Source organism: Macaca fascicularis, chromosome 9 (assembly GCF_037993035.2).
Source record: "Macaca fascicularis isolate 582-1 chromosome 9, T2T-MFA8v1.1".
NCBI lineage: Eukaryota > Metazoa > Chordata > Mammalia > Primates > Cercopithecidae > Macaca > Macaca fascicularis.
The window spans coordinates 17,955,621-17,983,299 of NC_088383.1; the positions used below are offsets into that span (position 1 = coordinate 17,955,621).

Below are 27,679 nucleotides of genomic sequence, written 5' to 3' on the forward strand. Positions count from 1 at the left end.
ATACTTATTTCAGACATGGCCAAGATAAAATTTGAACCCAAGTCCTCTCTTTCCAAATCTTATTCTCTTTAACAATCCCTGGTTTTTCTTTTCTTTTCTTTCTTTTCTTTTCTTTTTTTTTTTTTTTTTTTTTTTGAGAAGGAATTTCACTCTTGTTGCCCAGGCTGGAGTGCAGTGGTGCGATCTTGTCTCACTGCAGCCTCCACCGCCCAGGTTCAAGCAATTCTCCTGCCTCAGCCTTCCGAGTGGCTGGGATTACAGGAATGAGCCACCATGCTTGGCTAATTTTGTATTTTTAGTAGAGACTGGGTTTTTCCATGTTGGTCAGGCTGGTCTCAAACTCCCAACCTCGGGTGATCTGCCCGCCTTGGCCTCCCAAAGTGCTGGGATTATAGGCATCAGCCACTACACCTGGCCAAAATCCCTGGTTTTTCTACACAGGAAATGTCAATTTAAAGATGAAGACAAGTAGGGAACTCAGAATATGACGATGAAGTGTTTCGTTGCATTTTTATTCTAAGGAGTAAGAAATGTAACAAACAAGATAAATGAACTGAGCGGAGAAGTGCTGGGATACCTGTACATACAAAATTATGAGAAAACAGTAGCCGGTAAGAAAGTAAATCTTTAAAAGACAAATCGACTTACTTTAAAACCTTTTCCAGAGAGAAAATAGCTGAATCTCTCATAGCAAAGAATACAGAATTCAAGGTGGACAGAAAGAATCAGAGAGGCTTGTGAGTTGTCCAAAGTATTCCAAATTATGGCCGGGTGCAGTGGCTCATGCCTGTAATAACAGCACTTTGGGAGGCCAAGGCGGGGGAATCACCTGAGGTCAGGATTTCAGGACCAGCCTGACCAACACGGTGAAATCCTGTCTCTACTAAAAATACAAAATTAGCCAGGTATGGTGGCCACGCCTGTAATCCCAGCTACTTGGAAGGCTAAGGCAGGAGAATCACTTGAACCTAGCAGGCGGAGGTTGCAGTGAGCCAAGATCTTGCCATTGCACTCCAGCCTAGGCAACAAGAGCAAAACTCCATCTCAAAACAAAACAAAACAAACAAACAAACAAGAACAACAAAAACAAACAAACCAGAAGTATTCTAAATTAGTATCAAGGTTGAGAGTAGGACCAAGACTTCTGACCTTCCTACAGCATCCCCTTTCCCTGTGTCATGAATAGTACTTTCCATCATGAGCAGTTGTACCGTCCAACCCACTATCATATCTCCCTTGTAATTCTACAGCAATTCACATGCTAAGATTTGACCTTCAGAGTCCTTGATAAACTACAAAGTTTCTTTAGAACCCCTTGAATTGCTTGACATTTAACAAGCACCCTAGACCTATTTTAATCAGAATTTCTGGGTGGCGCCCAGATGCCTGAATTTATAAAAAGAAAATCCCCCATCTCAAATTTCTTATGAACACTAGAATTTGAGAACACTACCCTCCGAAACTGAAGTTTTAAAATAGAAACAGAACTCTCTTTATCCTTTTATTGTAAAGAAGCCCTCTTTGGGCATGCTTGTCATCATTTCTTAACTTTGCACTCCTAGATGCCTCTTCTGAGCTCATTTCAGGATGACTGACAAAAAACAGCCCTAACCACCCACTAATGACTAGGTGGGAACCCTGCCTTGGGAAGGAGGGAGGCCAAGAAAGCCCAGTAGGGCTCATCTCTAATCCTGTGTTGATGTTGTGATCATCCTTGGCCATTTCCCTGGATAATTGTGAAGTTTTCTCTTTGCAGGAAATATGAAAAGTCCTCCCCAGTTTGGTGATAGCCCTGAATTAAATGTTACTACCTGTTATATGCAGTTCATTTAGAGCGTTTCTAAGAGCTAATCTAGACATGGCAAAAGAAATGGATTCTAAGACGGGACTCAATTGTTTAGTCTGACTTTCAAACCAATTAGCTATGTATTCTTGGGAGGATAAATTCAACATCCTAGACTTCTATCTCCCTTATTTAAAAATTAAGGTAACTGGAATAGATGTGTGCTTCAAACCTTATTGACATACCCTAAAAAATACGTTTACATCAACCATACATGCGCGCAGAGATACTGCAAATGGGTCTCATGAAGCGACACCTAAGTTGGTATGATAAACTCTGATACTTTCTCTCCTATTCCTTTCTATTCTACTCCATACTTTTAACAATCACAAGTAGCAACTGAATAAATTAATGTCATGACTCACGAATGAGTCATGAATTACAGTTTGAAAAACATTGGACTAGACGTTAAATAGGTTTTCCTCTAATATTAAAGTTGAAAATGAATCAGGTGCATTTCTCTGTTCCTGTTTAGACTTTTAAAGTTCCCTCTTAGCAGGATTATATATTAATGTATATGCAACAGATGTTAATAGAATATAAAATTTTACTTTAAATTGATAACATTAGTCAATTACATTCTCTCAGGATTCAAATATTTTGTAGTTTGAATGAGCGACATCTAATATGTTAAATTAAAGCTGAGTCTTGTAGTTATTAAGAACTTCGTAAGAGTTTTAACCTGCTAACCTTGTACTTGTTAGTTCTTTTCTTTCTATTTTCCCAGGCACATCTGGATAAAGGCAGAAACAAAGTAACAAGGGAGGAAGTCTAAGTAATCACAAGAAGCCAATCTTTTTTCTCTCAAACACATATTTTGGGGCTGACATCATAGCCACACGGCACAAACTACAGATGGAAAAGCATCCGAACTCAGATCCGGAAAGTTCACCTTTAGGAGATGAAGACGGTAAAGACTACAGCAGGCAAACTCGCACCTGTTGGGCCGAGGAGCTAGAAATCAACAACAAAATACCAACATTACTGCTCTGGAAATAACTTCTGTTAGAGCAATAAAGTAAGATGAGGGCCAATGACTGAGCTTCCCTTGATGCTTTTCCCTGATGCTATTTTATTCTGCAGAAAATATCCAGCATACGATGACGCCTGAAAAGAATGAGTCCTAGCATCTCTGTGTTTCCACACCAGCAGCTCACTCTGACCCCGGCTGCCTGCCAGGTCTAGCCACTGCCTTAGAGGACTAGCCCACCACCTGGTGTCACCAACCCAACCCCAGCTCAGTCTCCTGACACCAGCCCTTCCCTCAAAAATGCAGCAGGGCCCCCCCTCAGCAACGCATGAGAGCCAGTCACTCATGTCTTGATCTATGGGAAACTGTGGCAGGCTCCAGAATTATAAACAGAAGGTGTGCTGTGTTTTCCTGGATCTCGTCATCTGATTGCTATTTAGAATGGCCTGACTGTGTTAGTCAGACCTATGAGTTCATCCAACAACAAGCGGGCACAGTGACCAGCCGGGCTCAGCCCAGGGACAGAAAGCGAACACTCCCTAGCCTGTGATTTCAGCCTTGTGCAGACCAAATAGAGGCCAAAGTAACGATTATCACACAGGGAAGCCGGCTGGAGAATCTTTTGAGTTTCTGTGAAAACGCTGCCTCCCCTTTGCTTTTATCACTTGCTTTTTCTTCTGCTCTTCTTTATAGTTTCCTTTCCCGTACAGTTTGCTTCTATCTCTTTTCCTGACTCATTTTTATTTTACCTGTATCTTGTCTTTCTGAAAACTTTTACAACTAAAATCTAATATCCTCCCTGTCCAATTATTTTAACTGCTCTTGGCTCTTTCTGCACAAAATATTGCCTTACAAGCTAGGGTGGCAATAGAATTGTTTTACAAAGGTATGTCTTACTTTGCATATCATTACAAAGATTTCCACATTTTTAGGAGGCCCTGCCTGTATTATATGTTATCTAAGATACGGCCAGTTTATCCATGCAGCAAATTAAAATTATGTTCATAGATGATTAAAGCCAGAAGTCATCTCAAGGATTACCAAATCCAATTCCTTAATTTTACAGATGAGAAAACTGTGGCCCAGAGAGTTCAAGTGACTTGCTCCAAATCCTGAGCTAATAATATTCAGTGTGCTTTGGGGCCAAACATACGAGACAGATAAAACTACAGCAGCATGAAAAATTGTGTGCACCCTATAACTTCTTAAGAAACCAGTTTTGGTCACTGGATGTTAACCACCTGAATGAAGTCCAGTGAATACGTCAATCACACACGATAGCCTGTTGTAACTGCCAGGGATTCCATTTCACATGTGCTTGTGCTTGAGCTGGATAATGAACTGCTCCTGCAGAGGTTCACACCTAGGGGAAAAGTACTGATGGATTCTCTCACACTCAGGATTCTGGAGAAATCTAAAACCATGGTTTCAAACATAGAACTTGAACTGCTGCAGAGTTTTGCCTGAAATGAAGAGTAGTGGCCAGCCCCTCTGAAGGAGAAATAAATGAGAAATTGGGTAAAGATTTTGAGTGGGAGATGTTTAAACTTTTATTTATTTTAGGGAGTGGGGACTTTAAAAGATAAGCATCTGGGGTTCTCAGGATGCAAGAGTATGTCAGAGGGTGTGTATCCCAGCATAGGAAAAGCTACCAGTTCTTTCTGGAGGGAGCTCAGTGAATTGTACCATGCTGCTGGGGTAATCCTGAGGCTGAGAAATGCTTGGAAGCATAGTCACCATATGCCTACTACGGGTCTCTGCTGGATGTTATTTGGGTCCTTTAATACAATGATGCAAAAGGAAAGCTCAGAGTATCTAAAAAAGAACACAACCTAGGGAAACATGAGTCTAACAAAATATGACTCCTTCATCAATCCCATGCACAGGCTCTTACCACAATACAATTACCAAAATGAGAAGATTTAATATTGATACACTCTTCTTATCTAGTCACTACTTTTAATAAGGAAGGTATTTAAGTCACTATCCTTTATTCTAAATCAAGCTCTCATTGTGTGCCACACGTTGAGGATGTTGTATTCTCATTGCATTTTAGCTATTAGCCCTGTTTTGCAATGAAGTCAATAAAACCGAGTATGCAATGCTATTTTGTTACCTGTTGCTGCACTGATTGCTTCATAGTTTATTAAGAATCCTTCATAAGCGAGGTCGGAGTCAGTCACAAACACCAGCATCAATGAGCTACCACTGCTTGTAAGAGAAGGCGGGATCGATTTTCCACAGTATCTATTCCAAACCAAGAAAGGATAGATGTGTGTATTTTAAAACGTTTGGTATATTGAAAATGATGTACCAAAAATTAGGACATATAAATATAATAATAGGTTTTGTTCTCTACCTCTCATCAACCTTAAAACACAAATATATTTCAGGCAAAAAAAAATTTGCAAACTTCTAAAGATTGTCCTTTTCATGATTATATCCCTGAAATGGTTTTAGGTGTGTGACTGGCTATGTGAGTTGTCATGTATGAGAAGTTTAGTAAAACAGTAAGTAAAAGCTACACTAGTTTGCCATATAGCATATTAATACACTTTTTAACAGAAATGTAATAAACATATACAACAAAGGGAAACAATATATCATACAATCATAGAGTCATCTCTCTAATCTAAACTCATATATCACGCAATCCCTGTGCCTTGCCTTCCTCATCCCTAAAGTGGGAATGATGACAGTACCTACTTCATAGAGTTGTTTTGAGAATGTGATGAGTTGATATCCTGTATATAAAGCACTTAGAACAGTGCCTGGAATTGTAATCCCTATAGAGGGAATCTATTGTCCTTAAACAGCTCACTTATAAAGAGATAAGAGTGATGATTCAGCCATGCCACATTTCTGTGAACAAAACAGTTTAGCTCAGAAAAACTATTCTATTAATGTTAAAAAGAGAGCTATGATAAAAGACAGAATGCCATGAGCTTTTATCTAGAGAAATACCTGTAGGAAGAAGTGACAATAAAATAGAAATCTCAAATCAAGCACATTTGGTAAAATTAACCAAAAGAAATGATAAAGAAAACAAATATAGAAACCAAAAAAAGAGGAAATGTTGAGTACAGGAAATGGATAAGTTAATTGCTAAAGGAGAAGAACAAAGAAAATTTGGTGTATAATACCATTGCAGTGTGAAAAAAATTTTTAATATCTTGATCAAAATAAAAGTAGGTGAACTAATTGATATTTTAAATGCCTCCATATATGCCCATGTATTTGAAATTTGAGGACGATCATTATAGTTTATGCCATTCAGCAAACGTTCTGTATTTTGCAGTCGTGATATGTTAAGTACCTTCCCAAAAAAGAAAAAGAAGAAAGTTAAAAAGATGAAAGATTAAGATAAGAAAGATGTTTAAAGCATGAATGAGAAATAAAGAAAATAAAATGCAAGATAAAGAAATTTTAAAATACCAGGAGATTTCCATTTCCAACAGAAATGCAACAGGGGCTAGATTTAACTATGCACCTGAAACAACAAAAATCCTGGACAAAAAAAATATAAAACAATGGCTCTCAAAACACTGGAGGTCAAGCAATATAGGACAACAAACCTTCGGAGACAGGAAACAAATGAGTTCAAAGGCAAAACTGAAATGGATCAACCTGTTTCCAAGTAGCTTAACTGCTTTCCAGAACAAGGCTCAAGAATACTTACAGGAATATGACAATGTCCAGCAGCCAAAAACATAAAACTGAAAATGGCTGGTGTCCTATCGAATATTACCAGATATGAAAAGACGTGGGAAAGTATAACTCAGAAAGAGAGGAAAAATCAATCTATAAAACCATAGCAGGAAACAATCCAAATGTTTGAATTAGTAGATAAAGTCATTAAAATAGCAACCACTGTATCTCATAGATTTTTAAAGCTAGAGAAAAAAAATTCATGTGTAAAGTAGAGACATGGACTATATATAAAATGACTCAAATTGAACTTCTAGAAATGAAAACTACAATGTCTTGGTAAAATTAATAGCAGATTAAACATTGCAGAAGAAAAGATGAGTGTACTTGAATATATAGTAATAGAAACTTTCCAAAGTAAAACACACAGAACAGAGGCTTGAAATCAAAGAACAGGCTATCAAGTGAGTTGTAGAACAATTTCAAGTGCATAATATATATGAAATCAGAGTCCCTAATGGGGAGGAAAGATAGAAAAGTATTTTAAGAACCAGTGGCCAAAAATGTTTCCAATTTGATAAAACTACAAATCTTTGCATCCAACAAAAAAATTATGCTGATTGAGGAAAGCCAGAAAAACATGCTGTACATATAGTATGATTCCAGTTAGATAAGATGCAAATGAATCTACAGGGATAGAAAGTAGATTCGTGGTTTCCTGTGGGTGGGGGTGAGGAGCAAAAGCAAGGAATTATAATGGAAAGGAAAAAAGTTTTGTGGATATACACATTATTTTAATTTTGGTTTTGACTTCATGAATATACAAAGATGTCAAAATTTAATGTCTACAGGCCAAAACTACAGAGTAGTGATGTAGAAATGGTCATTAAGAAGCATGAGGATCTCACCTGGTTTTTATAACACAACGTGGTCGATTTTAAGATCCTTCACGGAAGCAGGAAAACAGTGAAGTTTTATTGTTAAACAAACAAAAATAACCTTACCTTCCAAGTGATGTCTCAGAGTCAGTGTCATAAACTTCCAAGTAATCATTTGTGCAATTGTAATGAAACTCCAGATGAAATCTTTCGAATATTAAATGAATCAGGTGATTAGGTTGGACTAATATATGCCAAGTACAGTTGATACCATGGGGGTAGACATTTGGATGGCCAGGACTTTGAATGGTCCCTGTTGATTCTGTAAGAATTTCTCCACATGCTGTTGAAATAAAAATTATAATTACCACAGCAAGTAACCAAGCTACCTGGATTTCAAATTAAAATGCTCTGATAATAACCTCTTCAAAGATTAAAAGGAAAAATGTTTCTTAGATGCCACTTAAGATAACTTGATTTTTCTCTTACTAATAAATAACAATTAACTTTTGATATAAATGTTGATTAGAAAATATATATTCTTTGTCTTTGAGTGTACTTTAAAATTTTTCACAGTATAGGTGATTTTCATACAATTTATTTCTATCATTCACTTATTCTGATACAAGCCTAAGAGGAGGAAAATAAAAAGAGACAATCTCTTACCCAAATCCTCAGCACTGAACTTAGCCATGAAACCATGGTTTTCAGTAGAAGAACTTTTCACAAATGTGACATAAAGAAAATTGTACACAGATGTTATAAATGAAGGCATGCCTGTACCACAATACTTTTTATTTTCAGGAGAACCCAAAACGGAACTGCTACCAATCTAAAATTAGAGAAGATATATTCAACTATGTTGTATATCAATTTTGAAAACTGCTTCAAGAATAATTACTTATGAAATGTTTTTAATAGAGTACAAATCAATTTGAGGATACAATCCATTTTAGCACATCTTAGTCACCCCCCCTCAAAAAAACTCATATCCTTCAGCAGTCACTCCCCATTCCCCTGAAACCAGAGCCCCAGGCAGCCACTAATCTACTTTCTGTCTCTATAGATTGCCTATTTTGGACATTTGAAACAAAATGGGATTATACAATATGTGGTCTTTTGTGAATAGCTTCTTTCACACTGTATAACATTTTCAAAGTTCATCCATGTTGTAGCATGGATCATTACTTCATTCTTTTTTAAGGCCATATAATATTCCACTGTAAAGATATACCACATTTTATTTATTCATTTACCAGTTGATGGACACTTAAGTTATCTCTACTTTTAAAATCAAAAATAATGATTGCATTTTGCTATTTGTATATGCCATTATAGATGATGACTGTAGATATATTCACATACAAATTTTTGTGTGGACATATATTTTCATTCCCCTTGAGAATATATCTAAAAGTAGAATTGCTGGATCAGATGGTATCTCTATGTTTAACTTTTTGAGGAACTGTCAACTGTTTTTCAAAGTGGTTGTACCGTTTTACATCTCCACCAGAAGTGTATAAGGGTTCCAATTTCTCCACATCCTTGTCAACACCATTATCTGACTCTTTTTATTATAGCCATCCTATGGGTGTGTTCCTTTGTTTTTGGCATTTTAGTTTTTGAGACAGGGTCTCACTCTGTTACCCAGGCTAGGATGCAGTGGGGCAATCATAGCTCACTCCAGCGTCTACCTCCCAGGCTCAAGTGATCCTCCCACCTCAGCCTTCTGAGTAGCTGAGGCTACAGGCATCTATCACCACACTCAGTTATTTTTTAAATGTTTTTGTAGAGATGGGGCCTCATTATGTTGCCCAGGCTGGTCTCAAACTCCTAAGCTCAAGTAATTCACCCACCTTGACTTAAAGTGCTAGGATAAGGTGTGAGCCTCCTTTGCCCATTTTAAAAATCAAGTTATTTGTTTTTAATTTTGAGCAAGTTATTATTTTTTTTCTTTTTTTGTTTGTGCTTTTTGCGTCATATTTAAGAAGGCTCTGCCTAAACTGAAGGGCATAAAGACTACTCCTATGTTTTCTCCTAAGAGTTTCATGATTTTAGCTCCGACATTTAGGTCTATAATCCACTTTTAGTTAATTTTTGCATATGCTATGACGAAGGGGTCCAGCACCATAATTTTGCATGTGGCTATTGAGCACCATTTGTTGAAAAAATGATTTTTCTCCATTGATATGCTTTGGCATCATTTTTCATACATCAATTGGCCATAAAAGTATGTGTTCACTTCTGGACTTGCAATTGTATTCCATAGATCTATATTTATATCCTTACTTCAATAAGATACTGCGATTATTGTAGCTTTGTTCTAAGTTTTGAAATCAGGAAGTGTGAATCCTTCAACTTTGTAATTTTTCAAGAACATTTTGGTTATTCTGGTTCCCTTGCATATTCATATGAATTTTACAATCAGCTTATGCATTTTTTTGAAAGAGGCAGCTGTGATTTTTATGGGGATTGAATTGAATCTTTAGTTCACTTTAGGGAGTATTGCCATCTTAACAATATTGTCTTCTAATCCATGAACATGAAATGTCTTTCCATTTATTTAGGTCTTTTTAAATTTCCTTCAAGGATGTTTTATAGTCTCAGAGAACAAGTTTTACACTTATTTTTAAAACTGTATTCCTTGATGTTTATTATTTTTAATGCTATTGTAAATGGAATTGTTTCCTTGATTTCATTTTCAAATTGTTCATTGCTGGTGTACAGAAGAAGAAAGATTTCTATATTTCGATGTCATAACCCACAACTTGCTGAATGGATTAGTTCTAATAGTTTTTTATGTGTGTGGATTCCTTATGATTTTCTATATACAAGGTCATGTTATCTGTGAATAGAGAGAGTTTTACTTGTTCCCTTTCATTCTGGATGCATTTTCTCTCTTCTCCTTACTTAATTGCTCTAGCTAGAATTTCCAGTGTAATGCTGAATAGAAGCAGTGAGAACAGACAGACATCCTTGTCTTTTTGTTGACCATAAGGGCAAAACATTTAGTGTTTCATAATTAAATATGATGTTAGATGTGGGTTTTTAAATGAATGTCCATTATCAGATTAAGGAAGGTTCCTTCTATTCCTAGTTTGTTTCATGTTTCATCATGAAAGGATGATGAATTTTGTCAAATCTCACAAAATCCAGATCTCACATCTGTTGAGGTGATCCTGGAGTTTTTGTTCTTTATTTTATTGGTACCATGTATTACATTAACTGATTCTGGGGTTTTATATCAACCTAGAATTCTCGGGACAAATCCAACTTAATCATGGTATATAAATCCTCTTTTTATGAACCAGTATTCACTGAACTGAACCAGTATTTTGTTGAGGATTTTCACATATATATCCATAAGACATATTGGTCTATATAAACTACTTTCGTTTCCTGTAACAGATTTGAAGACAACAACCCATAATATTTTTTATAATATACAACCAAATACAAAATCAAAGATTTTATCCCTCTTACCTCAATATAATCTGTTTCACAGTGGGCAGAACTTCCAATTTCAAAGACAGTGAAGTTGAGGAGAATGACTTGGCTTTGGGGTTGCTGGATGGTCCACGTACAGGTTCTTTCTCCAGGATATACGTTAGGAAAAAAAGGCGAGCGAATGACCCCTTCTCCAGTTAATTCACCCCCACAAGCTGTAAGCATAAAAATTATAGTAGTGTTTGTCCATACATTAATGTTATCTCAATTTTATTGCAAAATCTAATACTGCCTAAGGAGATAACCGAATATAACATTTCTATGAGAATATTTTCCACTTAACACTTGAGGACATAAAATGGCTAAATTATTTCAAAGAATTAAAATATTACAATCAGGCAAATCAGACATTTAAAAATTAAATGTTTCCTTACCAACTTGATAAACAGCTCTGAAACTAGCTTTTTCAACAAAAGCATCTATTTTAAGCCTGATCCAGACACTATTAGTAATGGATTTAATGTGAGAGATGGTTCCATTGCCACAGACTTTTCCAAGTAAGATTTGACCATCTCGAACCTAAAGAGAAAAATAAAATAGAGATGTAATTCTAATCAAGACACTTACATCGGCAATGGTGGCATTACTTGGAGATGAAAAAACGGCAGATTCAAAATGAATGATAGTCTAATTTGAGTTACATATTTCTATTATTTTCGAAAGCAGTGGGTCATTTTTAAGCACAATGCAATAACATGAAATGCTGATAAAATCTTAAGTCAATAAAGCCCAAAAGCATAAGAATTTAAACAATGTCCTCCTAATAATTTTCACAGTATCAAAGAGGAAATAAATTCACAATTTAGACTACTTGGAAAACAACAAAAAATGAGAATATTACCTATGAAAAAACACACATGTTAGCCAAATGTGCAATCAAAGAAAGTTATGGACTAAACTACTTTTGCCATTGAAAGAAAAAAGGAAAAAAAGAAAAGTTGATAAAAGAGAGAGAAAGTAAAAGAATGTAAGGAGTCAACTTAAAAACTTAGAAAAAAGGCCAGGGACGGGGGCACACACCTATTATCTCAGCACCTTGGGAGGCCAAGGTGGGAGGATCCCTTGAGACCAGGAATTGGAGACAGCCTGGGCAACATAGTGAGACCCAGCTCTACGTACAATTTTTTTAAGTTAGAAAAAAATCCGTAAAACGAGGAAGAATACAATAAAAATAAGAGCAAAGCTTAATAAATGAAATACAAAAGAATGTGGAATTCATAAATACATTCAAGAACTGTTTTTTTGAGGAAGGTTATGGGTGGGGATATAAAAGACAAATCTCTGGCAAGTCTAATAAGAAAATAAAATATAAGCACAAATATACAAAATTAAAAATGACAAAGACACAGATACTAAGAATGTTTTTAAACATGAAATCTATGTACAACTCTATGCTAATATATTTGAATGTTTTAATGGGTTATTTTCAGAAAAAGTATAACATTAAAATTATCTGAAGGAGAAGAAAAATAAGATTTGAACAGACATAAGTCATGAATAAAATTAAAAACATTATCAAATAATTATTCCCCCACCCTCAATCTCCAAAAAGAAAAATCTCCCATAAGATGCTCTACTTAGTACATTCTTTTAAACTTTTAAGGAAGAGATAATTCCCACGTATAATTTATTCTAAGCCTTCCTCAAACATAGAATAATTCCCAACTAATTTTTGTCAGAAAGCTGTTACCAAATCCCAACATACATTATAGAAATAAAAACTATAGACTGATGTCACCTATTAATATAGATACATAAATCCTAAACACAGTTCTAGAAAAATAAATTCACAGTCCATTGCCAGCTTATATACTGGATCAAATATAGGAATAATAATAGTGCAAGAAAGGTTAGAAATTATAAACTATAAATTAACTTCCTCAGTAGATCAAATAAGACAAGCCATATGATAGCCCCATAAATTCAAAAAACATTGTTAGCATTCCTGTTTTATTAGAAGAAGAGAGAAATTTCCTTCATATAATAGACTACTGGTTTTAAATCAATAGCCAGCTTTTTTTTTTTTTGAGATGGAGTTTTGCTCTTGTTGCCCAGGCTGGAGCGCAATGGCACGATTTCGGCTCACCACAACCTCTGCCTCCTGGGTTCAAGTCATTCTCCTGCCTCAGCCTCCGAGTAGCTGGGATTACAGGCATGCGCCACCACACCCAGATAATTTTGTATTTTTAGTAGAGACGGGGTTTCTCTATGTTGGTCAGGCTGGTCTCAAACTCCCGACCTCAAGTGATCACCCACCTCGGACTCCCAGAGTGCTGGGATTACAGGCGTGAACCACCGCGCCTGGCCCAATAGCCAGCTCTGATAGTATAGTAGCCATGAAAATGGTCTATGGACTTGGGTTCAAAACCTACCTCTGTCACTTACAAACCACCTCACTTAATAACCTTAAGCAAGTTACTCTAAGCTCATGGGGTTGTTGAAGCAAACAGCTGAAACAATAGTGAGAATTCCTTAGCCAAATGCTTGGTAATAGAAAATGTTGACTAAGGATAGCTGTTGTAATTCTGGACATTTTTAGAGGTGAAACACTGGAGGCTTGTTACTCTGGGTAGGAATTATTCAATGGATATGCATACCTCCGCTGTTCAGTAAAATTATTCTGAAGGATCTAGCCATCCAAATATTAATTCATTCACTTCATTAGCATTATCAAGGCATGAATAAATGTCAGGACCTGTGCTGGTGACAGCACCATGAAACAGTCACCGTTCACAGGGAACTTACAATAGGCAGGAACATTTTTGAAAAGCATGATGAGTGTCATGTTTGGGGAAGCACAGGATGCTTCATTGTTACCTAACCAATGGTTCTCAGCAGGGACCACGATTTAGCATTGGGGAAATGTGCGAGAGTATCTTTTTAGTTTGGTGTTAATGATGATCACAGCAATGGAGGGGCATTACTGGCATTTAGTGAGTAGCAAGGGACCAAAGACACAAGGCAGCCTGAAATGTGAGAATCACACACCGCAAGAATTCTCCTGAGCCTGTGTGACACTCACGTAAGTGAAAGTTCTGTTGTTGGGTGTAAAATCTTGCTCTGTTTTACATATTAAGCACAAAGTATTTTTGTGCAATTTTAATGCATGCTGAATTTTCCAGGATTACAAGTAGAGTATAAATTGAAGATTCTTTCTCCTGGAAATCTGTCAAGAGTTGGTCACTATTTCTGAAAAATTACTCACCAACCCACATAACTGTGTCAGCCTGCATTTGTACTGTCATGTTCATAGCAATTTAGGGTCCAGACAATTGACTAATTTATTTTGTCTTCAAGTACAGCTTGCCTAGCTTTTCAGATACTGAAATAAAGGTGATTTTATTCTGTTACTTTATTTTTTCTTAATGTTATTCTTACAACTTTACATATTTTTAAATATAATGTGTCCAGTGGGGTTATATCAGTGAATTTCATTTCTGAGTAATCAAGGGGTGATATAAAAAAAGTCTTAAAATGTAGAGAACCACTGGGTTAACCAAAGACTCTGAACTTACCCAGGGGATTTTGGAAAACTCAGTGGAAATAACCTTTAAGCAGAGACTTGAAAGTCAAGTAGGAGTTATCTAGGCCAAGGAGAACAGGCAGAACAGGCAGTAAAGAGAAGATTTTCCTTTTTTTTGAGATGAAATCTCACTCTGTCACCTAGGCTGGAGTGCAATGGCATGACCTCGGCTCACTGCAACCTCCGCCTCCCAGATTCAAGCAATTCTCCTGCCCCAGCCTCCCAAGTAGCTGAGACTGCAGGGTCACGCCACCACACCCAGCTAATTTTTGTATTTTTAGTAGAGATGGGGTTTCGCTACGTTGGCCAGGCTGGTCTTGAAATCTTGACCTCAGGTGATCTGCCTGCCTTGGCCTCCTAAAGTGCGGGGATTACAGATGTGAACCACTGTGCCTAGCCAGTAAAGGAAAGATTTTTAAAGGATGATATTCAAAGCTGGTAGGGATATGGTGATACAGTTACTCTCATCCATAACTGGTGGAAGTATAAAGTTCTGGAAAATAACCTGACAATATGTATTAAGGGTATTTCCCTTCTAATGCTGTATCACAAGGATATTCAACATGCAGGAAAAGACACACACAGATCCACATCCAAGTATGCTCTTAATGACAATAATTGAAACCATTCTAAAGGCCTAATAATAGTGAGATGATTAAATAAATTACGATTCAGCCATATGATAGAGTCTGACACAGACATGAAAAATCACATGCCTCTCCACTGACTCAGGCTCATACTACTTCCTTTCTCTGAGCTCTTACAACATCTGTAACACAAATTTCACATATCATAGTAAAGTTATGCTAAATTTCTAATAGCAAGTCTCTGAGGGAAGGGAAAATTTCTGTTTGCCCTTCGGCATCTAATAAAAAAACTTTGCAAATAGGTATTTGACAAATTCTTGTTGATTCATTAATTTTAAGGTACAGTATAATGGTTCAGTTTTTGTTAGAGATACAGACATACTGCAGTTCTTGAAAACTAGAAAGCATAAAACACAGAGTAAGTTATCTTCCTGCTCTCTAATCCTCCAGGGTTCTATTTGCTTCCTCGAAGACTGTAGTCTCTCTTTTCTATTTTCCCCATTAGAAGATGACAAGAAGAAAAAAAAAAAACAAAAAAAAAACAGCCAAATAGCATTGCTGCAAGCTAAAGTGGGTCATTCCCCTGGGCCCTGACTAATGAAATTCAAGGATTTTAGCAAGGAGAAAGGCAGCTGTAGTCCAAATGTTTTAAGTGGAACTTATAGGGCTCAAGGGCCCTGAACCTAGAAGGTGCAATTGATTTTGGCTCTGTTTCTCTCTCTCTCTGTGGAAATGAAACCTTATTAATTCTGAAAGCCTATATTCTCCCTGGATCCTAGACATGGCAATACTTTAACTATGACTCCTTTGAAAGAGATACTAGAATAAAATTCATCAAATGTTCTAAAGTGACCCTAACTACTTCTGCAGCGTGTGTTGCATTCAATAATCTAGGATTTGATAAATTTGCACCCCCACCAAAAAAAAAAAAATCTCTTTCCTTTATGCTCATGAACTGGGATGGATGGCATTATTTTACATAGTTATTCACTTCCCTTCCTGTAAAAGGATTGACTATCTATGCTTTTTGCCATGTGACTTGCAATATCGCTATAGGGAGAATTAATACATATTCTTCTCATTGACTATGGGCTTAGCCATAGGACTTGCTTTGCCCAACAGAACATGAGCAAAAGTGATACACCAATTTCCAAGTAAAAGCCTTGGAAGTCACTGCATAATTCAACCATCTTTTACCTTTCCCCTCACAAGCTCTAGAGCCTGGGTCTCGGGGTGGTGAAGACACAGGAAACAGACATAGGAAACAGAACTGCAACGGATCCAAAACCAACATGCTAACGTGAGCAGAGAATAAACATACATTGTTGGAAGCCACAGATGCTTTTGGTTTGTTATTGTTTTTTATCTTTCTGGTTGTTGTTACTAATTGTTTGTTATTGCAGCATAACCTAGAGAAAGATGACTAATATCTGAGCTTGGTTTGTTCAGAAAAACTGAATTTTTCTAAGTCAGGTGAAGCCATGCCGTGATCACTTGCAGAAGAGTCACAGTGAATTCATTCTTTTTAGTGAATCGCATTTGCAAGGAAACAACAAGGACCAATTCAAACTTCTAGTGTTTCATGGACCAGGTTCAGATTTCTTGTGGATTGCCTTATTCGTCCAGGAAACACTGAAGGTTTCAGGTCCCAGGATGTTTTGCCTATGGTGTATTCCAAATGGCTTCCAATTTTTACATTCATCAGATTAAACTAGTTCCTGAAGACAAACTACTCATAAAAAAAACAAGTTTTTGTAAAGGAATGATTTTCTATAGAGAGAACTAAAATTTACTGGGCTGAGAAACACCATTTACATGAAATTTTAAATGTGGGCTCTTGAGCCCAGTGAATCGTGAGCTTTAACATCTGGAACAAGTCCCAAAGCCCTGTCTTAATATGCATGCTCATTTGTCTTCCTCTGCTATGAATCCAGATTTGGTTTTATACTACAATTTCTAAAATAAGAAGCATTAAATTTTAATTCAAAGCCAACCAAATATGCTGGCACTTACGCTTAGTCCATCTGAGAGCTGAAAACAGAACCACACCGTATGGTAGTGTTTAACATGTGGCTTTCTGTGAAGTGAGCTTCACAGTGACATAAGTCTTAGCTAAGTGAAGACTGGATCTTAGAGAGGAGCCTTGAGCTAATCTGGGTGAGCAGGAGAGGAATGAGGCCCTGCCTCTGATGAGAGAATAAGGGGTGAGGAGGATAAGAGATGAGAGAAGCCATTTAAGATCTCAAAATCATTTACTTTTGTTATTATCCTTTGTTCTTTATTAGTATGTTTCATGATTTTAGAGTTGATATTTTAAACCTTTTCATGCTGTGTGAAAGTGTCCCTTCTAACATCTCTATTAATAAATTTAATAAATCTAACATCTCTATTAATAAAGATCTTTATCTGATCTTTTAAGATCTGATATTCCAAAATCAAGAACATGTGAGTAAGTTTTACCTAGAAGTGCCTTCCTTTATGATTGCAAATTCCAGTAGGTCACCTTCTCCTGCCCTCTCTTCTCCTCTCCATCATCATCATCATCATCGTCATCATCATTATCATCATGATGTTAACTTTAGTGAGCATTCATTGTGTGACAGGCACTGTACAAGGACCATTCTAATTGTTTGTCCTTGCATATAGAATGTAACCCAGGCTCTTTATCTCAGCCTTGAAGACCCTTCAGGGTCTAGCTCCTGCCTAACCCACATTTCTCTCTTCCATCCCTGTGTGATTCCAGCCACCCTGGTCTATTTTCAATTATTTTAGTTTATTTTTTCTGACTTCAGTCTCTAGGGCTGGGTTAGCACCTCTACCTGGAGTCCTCCTTCTCTCAGCTCTTTGCATTACACACTCCTCATCTGCAGATCCCACATACAGGGTCTACAGATGAGAACGAGTTAGCCATACAAACACCCTTGAGAAGCAATCTCAAACTGCTCCACTAAGTCAGTAGCCCTGTTCTTTTCTCTCACAGTACTGTTTCTTTCCTGCCCATACTTATCCCCTCTTGAAATTATGTATTGTATGCTTACTTATTTAATATCTATTTTACATACCCATTCCCAGCATGGTGACTGGAACCTAAGTGGTGTGATAAATATTTAGAGAATGAATAGATAAATGAATGAATGGTCTTTTTTACTCCCTTTTAGGAAAGCACTATTACTATCCCTATTACACATGAGGAAGCTGTGGCTTACAGGTATCTTGCCTTTAGTAACGCAGAGAGCTGAAGGGTTGTATCATGTGTCCATGCAATATTGTTTCCATCTCATATCAGAAAAGTACTAGCCACACCCTCTATTTGACCTAGGAGTTTGTAATGTTCTTGATTAATGATCCATCCATATCCTCTTATTCCTACTTACTGCTCTACATCACGCATGTTCAATGGGTTTGCAATTTCTACATGAGCATGCAACTCCTTCAAACACAGCAAAAATGTATTCTCTACATCCTCTCACACTTCCAAATTAGGTGTTCTATCATCTCTCAGTCTTTTTCCTGCCTCCCACTACTCCAACCTGCAGAATTATTTCACTAGAGGAATGGCCTATCTTCTTCCTTCACTAAAAAGCATCAGGATGGCCCAGCAGTTGTGGAAAAGCTGTGCTGACAACAACAGAGCTCAGAGTCTAACCAAATGTTCCTAGTCTCTGTCAAAACCCTAAATTCAATATGCTCAAGAATGCAAACTCTTTTTTTTTTTTTTAGATGGAGTCTCACTCTGTCACCCAAGCTGGAATGCAGTGGTATGATCTCGGCTCACTGCAAACTCCACCTCTTTGATTCAAGTGATTCTCCTGCCTCAGCCCCCCAAGTAGCTGGGACTACAGGTGCCCGCCACCACACCCAGCTAATTTTTTTTGTATTTTTAGTAGAGATGGGGTTTCATACCATGTTGGCCAGGCTGATCTCAAACTCCTGACCTAGGTGATCCTCTCTCCTCAGCCTCCCAAAGTGCTGGGGTTACAGGCATGAGCCACCATGCCCAGCCAAGAATGCAAACTCTTGAGCATCTCCCCCTTTTCCCTTCATCCTACCCTCTCTAGAAAGATGTTTTTCTGACCTACAATTAATTTCAAATATGTACTTAACTGAAAAACACAATACTATTCAGCCTACGTGGTGTGTTTGCTTGCTCCAGGCCTTATTCTTTTTCTGACATTTAGGTGTGTATTCTGTGAATTGCAGCCATGAGACTCTAAGCAGCAGGTCCACTCGAGGGAAGCAAGTGCCTCGTGCATTCCACAATTCCTGGCTCTCCCCCACCCAATCCCAAGCTCATAGCGGAATCACCTCAATGCCTAAGAAGTCACAAAAGGAGGTCCTTTGTGAATTTGCATTCATCTAAAGACATGCAGGAGATGCGGGAGTGCTGCTTAGGGCAAAGCAGGAGTTGGAGGGGAGGAGAAGGTAGAGGAAAGGATGGAGGGGAAGGTGGTGAAAGAAAAGGTTCAGACGGAGGAGGACAGACCTTCCTGCCTCAGCTTCTGCTCTCCCACTTTCCCAATTATATTGGTTCTCTTCTTTTAAATCTTAAAGATTTTACCAGGGAGTTGAGTTTCATCACATCTCACAGGTACACAGCATTTCCTGTTTGTCATTTTCTATATAGTCTTTCATTTTTTTATTTCTTTCTCAATCCAATGATTATTTTGGAGAGAGTTCACATACTTCCACACACTTGGGCATTTTAAAATGTTTATCAATAATTTTGGATTATGTTATATTGTGAAGAGGTGTACAATTTCTGCTTTGTTAATTTACTGGGATTGTCATAGAGGTCTAAAATATGATGAATTTGGGGTTCAATGCCACTTGTAGAACAGTTATATTCCCTGGATTTCAGAAATCAAATTCAATGTAAATTACTCCTTCCTGTCTTATTGATTATGTTTTCAAGTTTTCTGTTTGTGTTTGCTTTCCACATCTAAGAAAGAACAACTTCTCAAAAGCCCTTCTCTTTCTCCAGAAGGCACATCACTCTCCCTGCCCCTTATCAGCCTCTCTAGTAGAGCTCCCTTTCCAGTTCCTCAGTGTCTTCGGGGAGAGGAGCCAGATACTTCGGGACTGGTCAAGGAGATTTGATGGGTGAACAATTCTACTCATTTCCCTTCGTATCCTACCTCAAGCCTTCACCTTAACATCCTATAGCCTTCTGAATTTATTATTCAGCCTACGACTTCCCTTCTCTGGGATTAAAAATTAAACTTTCATTACTACCTATGTGTCCTTCACTCAGAGTTCTGATGACTTAAATCACTTATGAAATATTAATGAGAGGTGCTGCTTTTTATTCTGGAAAGATGCTTCCATCACCTTCATTGAACTATTCCATACAATTTAAAAGCTCTCTTCGACAAAAACAGATGAACTAACAATTGATCTGTTCTTGTATTCATTCATTTGTAGCCATGTCACATCTTCCATAGGTAATGTGTATCTTTAAAAGTAGAAACTTCACTTGAGAGAGATATAAATCTAAGAATTAATATGTTAATGTTTGCTTCTTGTGTTAAAAAAAAAGAAAGATATGCTACACTAGGTCAATACTATTCTTATCGTTTGCAGTTAAAATCTATTCTCTAATGAATGCTTATGGAACTCTCTTGCTGAGCAAAAGTAAGTCTTTCAGAACCACAGTATCCATGAAAGATACACACTCAGCAATGGTACCTTAATTTTCATTTGAAGGATATGTTTGCCCGGCAACCAAGGCACCTAAAACCACATAAAAAGAAGATCTAGGATTCTTAAAAGTACACCTACTCACACTCAAAGTAAATGTCCTTAGGATCATTCTCCCACATGTCTGTAGAATTTCTTTTCTGTTCTCCATTCTTTCTAAAATTTTGGGTGGACTGCTTTTACTCATCAATGGAGTTAGTAAAGGACAAAGTCATCCTCCTCTAAACCACCAAAGTATTGGAAATACCAACGTTCTTTTTTAAATTCTTTTTCATAAATCTTTCGTTTTTTAGCGATAGCTTTAAAAAATGAAGTCATCATTTTAGGGAACAATATATTGAGTCATAATAACATCATTAGAATTTGGTTCCTGTGTCACTTTCTTCTATGACCACTATCTGAAGAACATCAAGAGAAGTGAATACACTTTCTAGAAAATGAGTTCAGTTCACAAATTTTCCCAATGGATACAGATGATTTAAACACAAGAGCTTTAACCAAAGTCAATGTATGTCTATCTAGAATCTCACAGAGGTACATCTAAGTTCTACTTTGACAATAACTAGAGTTTGACCTTTGTGAGCCTCAATTATCTCATTTGTAAAATTAAGGTCCTTGCTGATGCCAAAATTCTACAGATACACTGGTTGTATTCCTTTAGGCTGGTTGGTCAAAGATATAATAGAAAAATCTATCAAACTATTAATATTTAAATCACCATACATGACCTGTCCTTCTGAATAATGCAGTTTTTTTTTTTTTCCATCAACAATCCCTGAGGGAAATGTGGTCAAGACTTTGACGATATATGGTTACACCAGAATGTAGATACCTCACTGGCCAACCGTGAGAGCCACATTGGCTGTCTCTGAACTGATAAATTCAAGGCTAGAGTTAAAACTTTGGTCCAGAAAAACCTTGCACTTGAATAATATTTTTTAACTCTTCAAGCTTCTTTTATCATTTATTTCCTGATTTTACCCCTAAAGTTTAGAGAAATAGATAGGGTATCTTACTGAAGTAGGAACTGAAACATCCAGATAAAGAATTGTCCAAGATTATACAGTCATCTGACAAATGAACTAAAATAAAAAGTTAGGTGAACTAAGTTTAATCACCTTCTGGCTACAAAACATTCCACCGTTCCGGTTTATGAAATTAAATCTTCCAAAGCCAATTTTATGATTTTTTGTGCTAACTTTTCAGAACAATTCAGAGGACTTCATGGAACCACTCACTGAAATTCAGTTCTAGTGTTCTGCAAAGCCAGAGAGAAGGAACCATTCAGAGGTACTGATAGTTCTTTAGAACCACAGAACTGCTATGAAGGTTTTAATAGAAAAGGCCACAAATTTCCCTGAAAATTAGTTACATTCTTGCCTATCTGAGAAAATCATGATGCTTGGCTTCATGTTTTAAAAGTCTCATGATCGGAGAGCCAGGTATGGAACTGGGTAATTCACAAGACCTTTCTCCCTATGGAAGATGAGACACCACTTGTAGTCAAAGTCGCACAAGTGCATTTCTGTTCTTACTGAAGATCAGTATAACTAGATCTCCTAAATTTGAATCCCAGCTCCACTACTTGCTAGACATGTAACTGTGCACAAGTGACTTCTCTGGGCTACAGTTTCCTAAGATTAAAACAGAAATAATAATGGTTGTTGTGAGGATTCAATGAATTAACTCATGAAAAGCACTTACCACACATGGCAGGCAGTAAGCTGACAATAATCATTATCTATTTAACTTGTTATACTATTTTAAAGTCTTATAATAGTGCCCAGAGTATAGCAAGCACTCTCTAATGAAGAGCTATTTTGCTGTTCTCAAAAGTTAAAAAAAAAAGGGTTGATAATTTAATTTTGATTTACATAAAAATATTTGAAATTCTTCCATAGCCTAAAACTTTAATATACTTTGTAATAGACTTTAGAAAACCTAAATTCAATAAATATACCCATTCTGAAATGACCTGAAATAAAAATTTCTGGATTAAAAAAAAATACAGGTGCTATTATTGTGGTCCCCGGAGCAAGATGGCCGAATAGGAACAGCTCCAGTCTCCAGCTCCCAGTGTGAGCGACACAGAAGATGGGTGATTTCTGCAGTTTCAACTGAGCTGCAGACTGACACCCCACACCTCACATGGCGGGGTACACCCCTGAGACAAAGCTTCCAGAGCAAGAATTAGACAGGATCACTCACTGTTCAGCAATATTCTATCTTCTGCAGCCTCCGCTGCTGATACCCAGGCAAACATGGTCTGGAGTGGACCTCAAGCAATCTCCAAAAGACCTACAGCTGAGGGTCCTGACTGTTAGAAGGAAAACCAACAAACAGAAAGGACACCCACACCAAAACCCCATCAGTACGTCACCATCATCAAAGACCAAAGGCAGATAAAACCACAAAGATGGGGAAAAAGCAGGGCAGAAAAGCTAGAAATTCAAAAAATAAGAGCACATCTCCCCCTCCAAAGGAATGCAGCTCATCACCAGCAATGGATCAAAGCTGGACGGAGAATGACTTTGAGGAGTTGAGAGAAGAAGGCTTCAGTTCATCAAACTTCTCAGAGCTAAAGGAGGAATTATGTACCCAGCGCAAAGAAACTAAAAATCTTGAAAAAAGAATGGAAGAATGGATAACTAGAATAATCAATGCAGAGAAGGCCATAAATGAACTGACAGAGATAAAAACCATGACACGAGAAATACGTGACAAATGCACAAGCTTCAGTAACCGACTCGATCAACTGGAAGAAAGAGTATCAGCGATTGAGGATCAAAGGAATGAAATGAAGCGAGAAGAGAAGTCTAAAGAAAAAAGAGGAAAAAGAAATGAACAAAGCCTTCAAGAAGTATGGGATTATGTGAAAAGACCAAATCTACGTCTGATTGGGGTGCCTGAAAGTGAGGGGGAAAATGGAACCAAGTCGGAAAACACTCTGCAGGATATCATCCAGGTGAACTTCCCCAACCTAGTAAGGCAGGCCAACATTCAAATTCAGGAAATACAGAGAACACCACAAAGATACTCTTTGAGAAGAGCAACTCCAAGACACATCATTGTCAGATTCACCAAAGTTGAAAGAAGGAAAAAATGTTAAGGGCAGCCAGAGAGAAAGGTCGGGTTACCCACAAAGGGAAGCCCATCAGACTAACAGCAGATCTCTCGGCAGATACTCTCCAAGCCAGAAGAGAGTGGGGGCCAATATTCAACATTCTTAAAGAAAAGAATTTTCAACCCAGAATTTCATATCCAGCCAAACTGTTTCATAAGTGAAGGGGAAATAAAATCCTTTACAGATAAGCAAATGCTTAGAGATTTTGTCACCACCAGGCCTGCCCTACAAGAGACCCTGAAGGAAGCACTAAACATGGAAAGGAACAACCAGTGCCAGCCATTGCAAAAACATGCCAAAATGTAAAGGCTATCGATGCTAGGAAGAAACTGCATCAACTAACGAGCAAAATAACCAGCTAACATCACAATAACAGGATCAAGTTCACACATAACAATATTAACCTTAAATGTAAATGAACTAAATGGTCCAACTAAAAGACACAGACTGGCAAATTGGATAAAGAGTCAAGACTCATCAGTCTGCTGTATTCAGGAGACCCATCTCACGTGCAGAGACACACATAGGCTCAAAATAAAGGGATGGAGGGAGATCTACCAAGCAAATGGAGAACAAAAGAAAGCAGGGCTTGCATTCCTAGTCTCTGATAAAAGAGACTTTAAACCATCAAAGATCAAAAGAGACAAAGAAGGCCATTACATAATGGTAAAGGGATCAATTCAACAGGAAGAGCTAACTATCCTAAATATATATGCACCCAATACAGGAGCACCCAGATTCATCAAGCAAGTCCTTAGAGACTTACAAAGAGACTCAGACTCCCATACAATAATAATAGGAGACTTCAACACCCCACTGTCAACATTAGACAGATCAACGAGACAGAAAGTTAACAAGAATATCCAGGAATTGAACTCAACTCTGCACCAAGCAGACCTAATAGACATCTATAGAACTCTCCACCCCAAATCAACAGATATATACATTCTTCTCAGCACCATATCACAAAATTGACCACATAGTTGGAAGTAAAGCACTCCTCAGCAAATGTAAAAGAACAGAAACTATAACAAACTGTCTCTCAGACCACAGTGCAATCAAACTAGAACTCAGGACTAAGAAACTCAATCAAAACTGCTCAACTACATGGAAACTGAACAACCTGCTCCTGAATGACTACTGGGTCCATAAAGAAATGAAGGCAGAAATAAAGATGTTCTTTGAAACCAATGAGAACAAAGCTACAACATACCAGAATCTCTGGGACACATTTAAAGCAGTGTGTAGAGGGAAATGTATAGCACTAAATGCCCACAAGAGAAAGCTGGAAAGATCTAAAATTGACACTCTAATATCACAATTAAAAGAACTAGAGAAGCAAGAGCAAACACATTCAAAAGCTAGCAGAAGGCAAGAAATAACTAAGATCAGAGCAGAACTGAAGGAGATAGAGACACAAAAAACCCTCCAAAAAATCAATGAATCCAGGAGTTGGTTTTTTGAAAAGAGTGACAAAATTGATAGACTGCTAGCAAGACTAATAAAGAAGAAAAGAGAGAAGAATCAAATAGATGCAATAAAAAATGATAAAGGGGATATCGCCACAGACCCCACAGAAATACAAACTACCATCAGAGAATACTATAAACACCTCTACGCAAATAAACTAGAAAATCTAGAAGAAATGGATAATTTCCTGGACACCTACACTCTCCCAAGACTAAACCAGAAAGAAGTTGAATCCCTGAATAGACCAATAGCAGGCTCTGAAATTGAGGCAATAATTAATAGCCTACCAACCAAAAAAAGTCCAGGACCAGATGGATTCACAGCCGAATTCTACCAGAGGTACAAGGAGGAGCTGGTACCATTCCTTCTGAAACTATTCCAATCAATAGAAAAAGAGGGAATCCTCCCTAACTCATTTTATGAGGCCAACATCATCCTGATACCAAAGCCTAGCAGAGACACAACAAAACAAGAGAATTTTAGACCAATATCCCTGATGAACATCGATGCAAAAATCCTCAATAAGATACTCGCAAACTGAATCCAGCAGCACACCAAAAAGCTTATCCACCATGATCAAGTGGGCTTCATCCCTGGGATGCAAGGCTGGTTCAACATTCGCAAATCAATAAACGTAATCCAGCGTATAAACAGAACCAAAGACAAAAACCACATGATTATCTCAATAGATGCAGAAAAGGCCTTTGACAAAATTCAACAGCCCTTCATGCTAAAAATGCTCAATAAATTCCGTATTGATGGCACGTATCTCAAAATAATAAGAGCTATTTATGACAAACCCACAGCTAATATCATACTGAATGGGCAAAAACTGGAAAAATTCCCTTTGAAAACTGGCACAAGACAGGGATGCCCTCTCTCACCACTCCTATTCAACATAGTGTTGGAAGTTCTGGCTAGGGCAATCAGGCAAGAGAAAGAAATAAAGGCTATTCAGTTAGGAAAAGAAGAAGTCAAATTGTCCCTGTTTGCAGAGGACATGATTGTATATTTAGAAAACCCCATTATCTCAGCCCAAAATCTCCTGAAGTTGATAAGCAACTTCAGCAAAGTCTCAGGATACAAAATTAATGTGCAAAAATCACAAGCATTCTTATACGCCAGTGACAGACAAACAGAGAGCCAAATCATGAATGAACTTCCATTCACAATTGCTTCAAAGAGAATAAAATACCTAGGAATCCAACTTACAATGGATGTAAAGGACCTCTTCAAGGAGAACTACAAACCACTGCTCAGTGAAATAAAAGAGGACACAAACAAATGGAAGAACATACCATGCTCATGGATAGGAAGAATCAATATTGTGAAAATGGCCATACTGCCCAAGGTAATTTATAGATTCAATGCCATCCCCATCAAGCTACCAATGAGTTTCTTCACAGAATTGGAAAAAACTGTTTTAAAGTTCATATGGAACCAAAAAAGACCCTGCATTGCCAAGACCATCCTAAGTCAAAAGAACAAAGCTGGAGGCATCATGCTACCTGACTTCAAACTATACTACAAGGCTACAGTAACCAAAACAGCATGGTACTGGTACCAAAACAGAGATATAGACCAATGGAACAGAACAGAGTCCTCAGAAATAATACCACACATCTACAGCCATCTGATCTTTGACAAACCTGACAAAAACAAGAAATGGGGAAAGGATTCCCTATTTAACAAATGGTGCTGGGGACAATTGGCTAGCCATAAGTAGAAAGCTGAAACTGGATCCTTTCCTTACTCCTTATACGAAAATTAATTCAAGATGGATTAGAGACTTAAATGTTAGACCTAAAACCATAAAAACCCTAGAAGAAAACCTAGGTAATACCATTCAGGACATAGGCATGGGCAAGGACTTCATGTCTAAAACACCAAAAGCAACAGCAACAAAAGCCATAATTGACAAACAGGATCTAATTAAAGTAAAGACCTTCTGCACAGCAAAAGAAACTACCATCAGAGTGAACGGGCAACCTACAGAATGGGAGAAAATTTTTGCAATCTACTCATCTGACAAAGGGCTAATATCCAGAACCTACAAAGAACTCAAACAAATTTACAAGAAAAAAAACAACCCCATCAAAAAGTGGGCAAAGGATATGAACAGACATTTCTCAAAAGAAGACATGCATACAGCCAACAGACACATGAAAAAATGCTCGTCATCACTGGCCATCAGAGAAATGCAAATCAAAACCACAATGAGACACCATCTCACACCAGTTAGAATGGCAATCATTAAAAAGTCAGGAAACAACAGGTGCTGGAGAGGATGTGGAGAAATAGGAACACTTTTACACTGTTGGTGGGACTGTAAACTAGTTCAACCATTGTGGAAAACAGTGTGACGATTCCTCAAGGATCTAGAACTAGAAATACCATTTGACCCAGCCATCCCATTACTGAGCACATACCCA

At 37.5% G+C, this 27,679-nt stretch overlaps 1 protein-coding gene across 1 annotated transcript in view; it reads right to left on the minus strand.

The window, feature by feature from the left end:
* The window catches only part of CUBN (cubilin), a 314,813-nt gene that overhangs the window by 239,008 nt on the left and 48,126 nt on the right, over positions 1-27,679 (minus strand). The window contains exons 18-22 of the mRNA XM_005564724.5: positions 11,221-11,365; positions 10,823-11,001; positions 8,006-8,171; positions 7,466-7,682; positions 4,930-5,060 (exon numbers count right to left, since the gene is read on the minus strand). Of these exons, the coding sequence (XP_005564781.3) occupies positions 4,930-5,060; positions 7,466-7,682; positions 8,006-8,171; positions 10,823-11,001; positions 11,221-11,365 (838 nt within the window). The remainder of the gene's footprint in view (positions 1-4,929; positions 5,061-7,465; positions 7,683-8,005; positions 8,172-10,822; positions 11,002-11,220; positions 11,366-27,679) is intronic.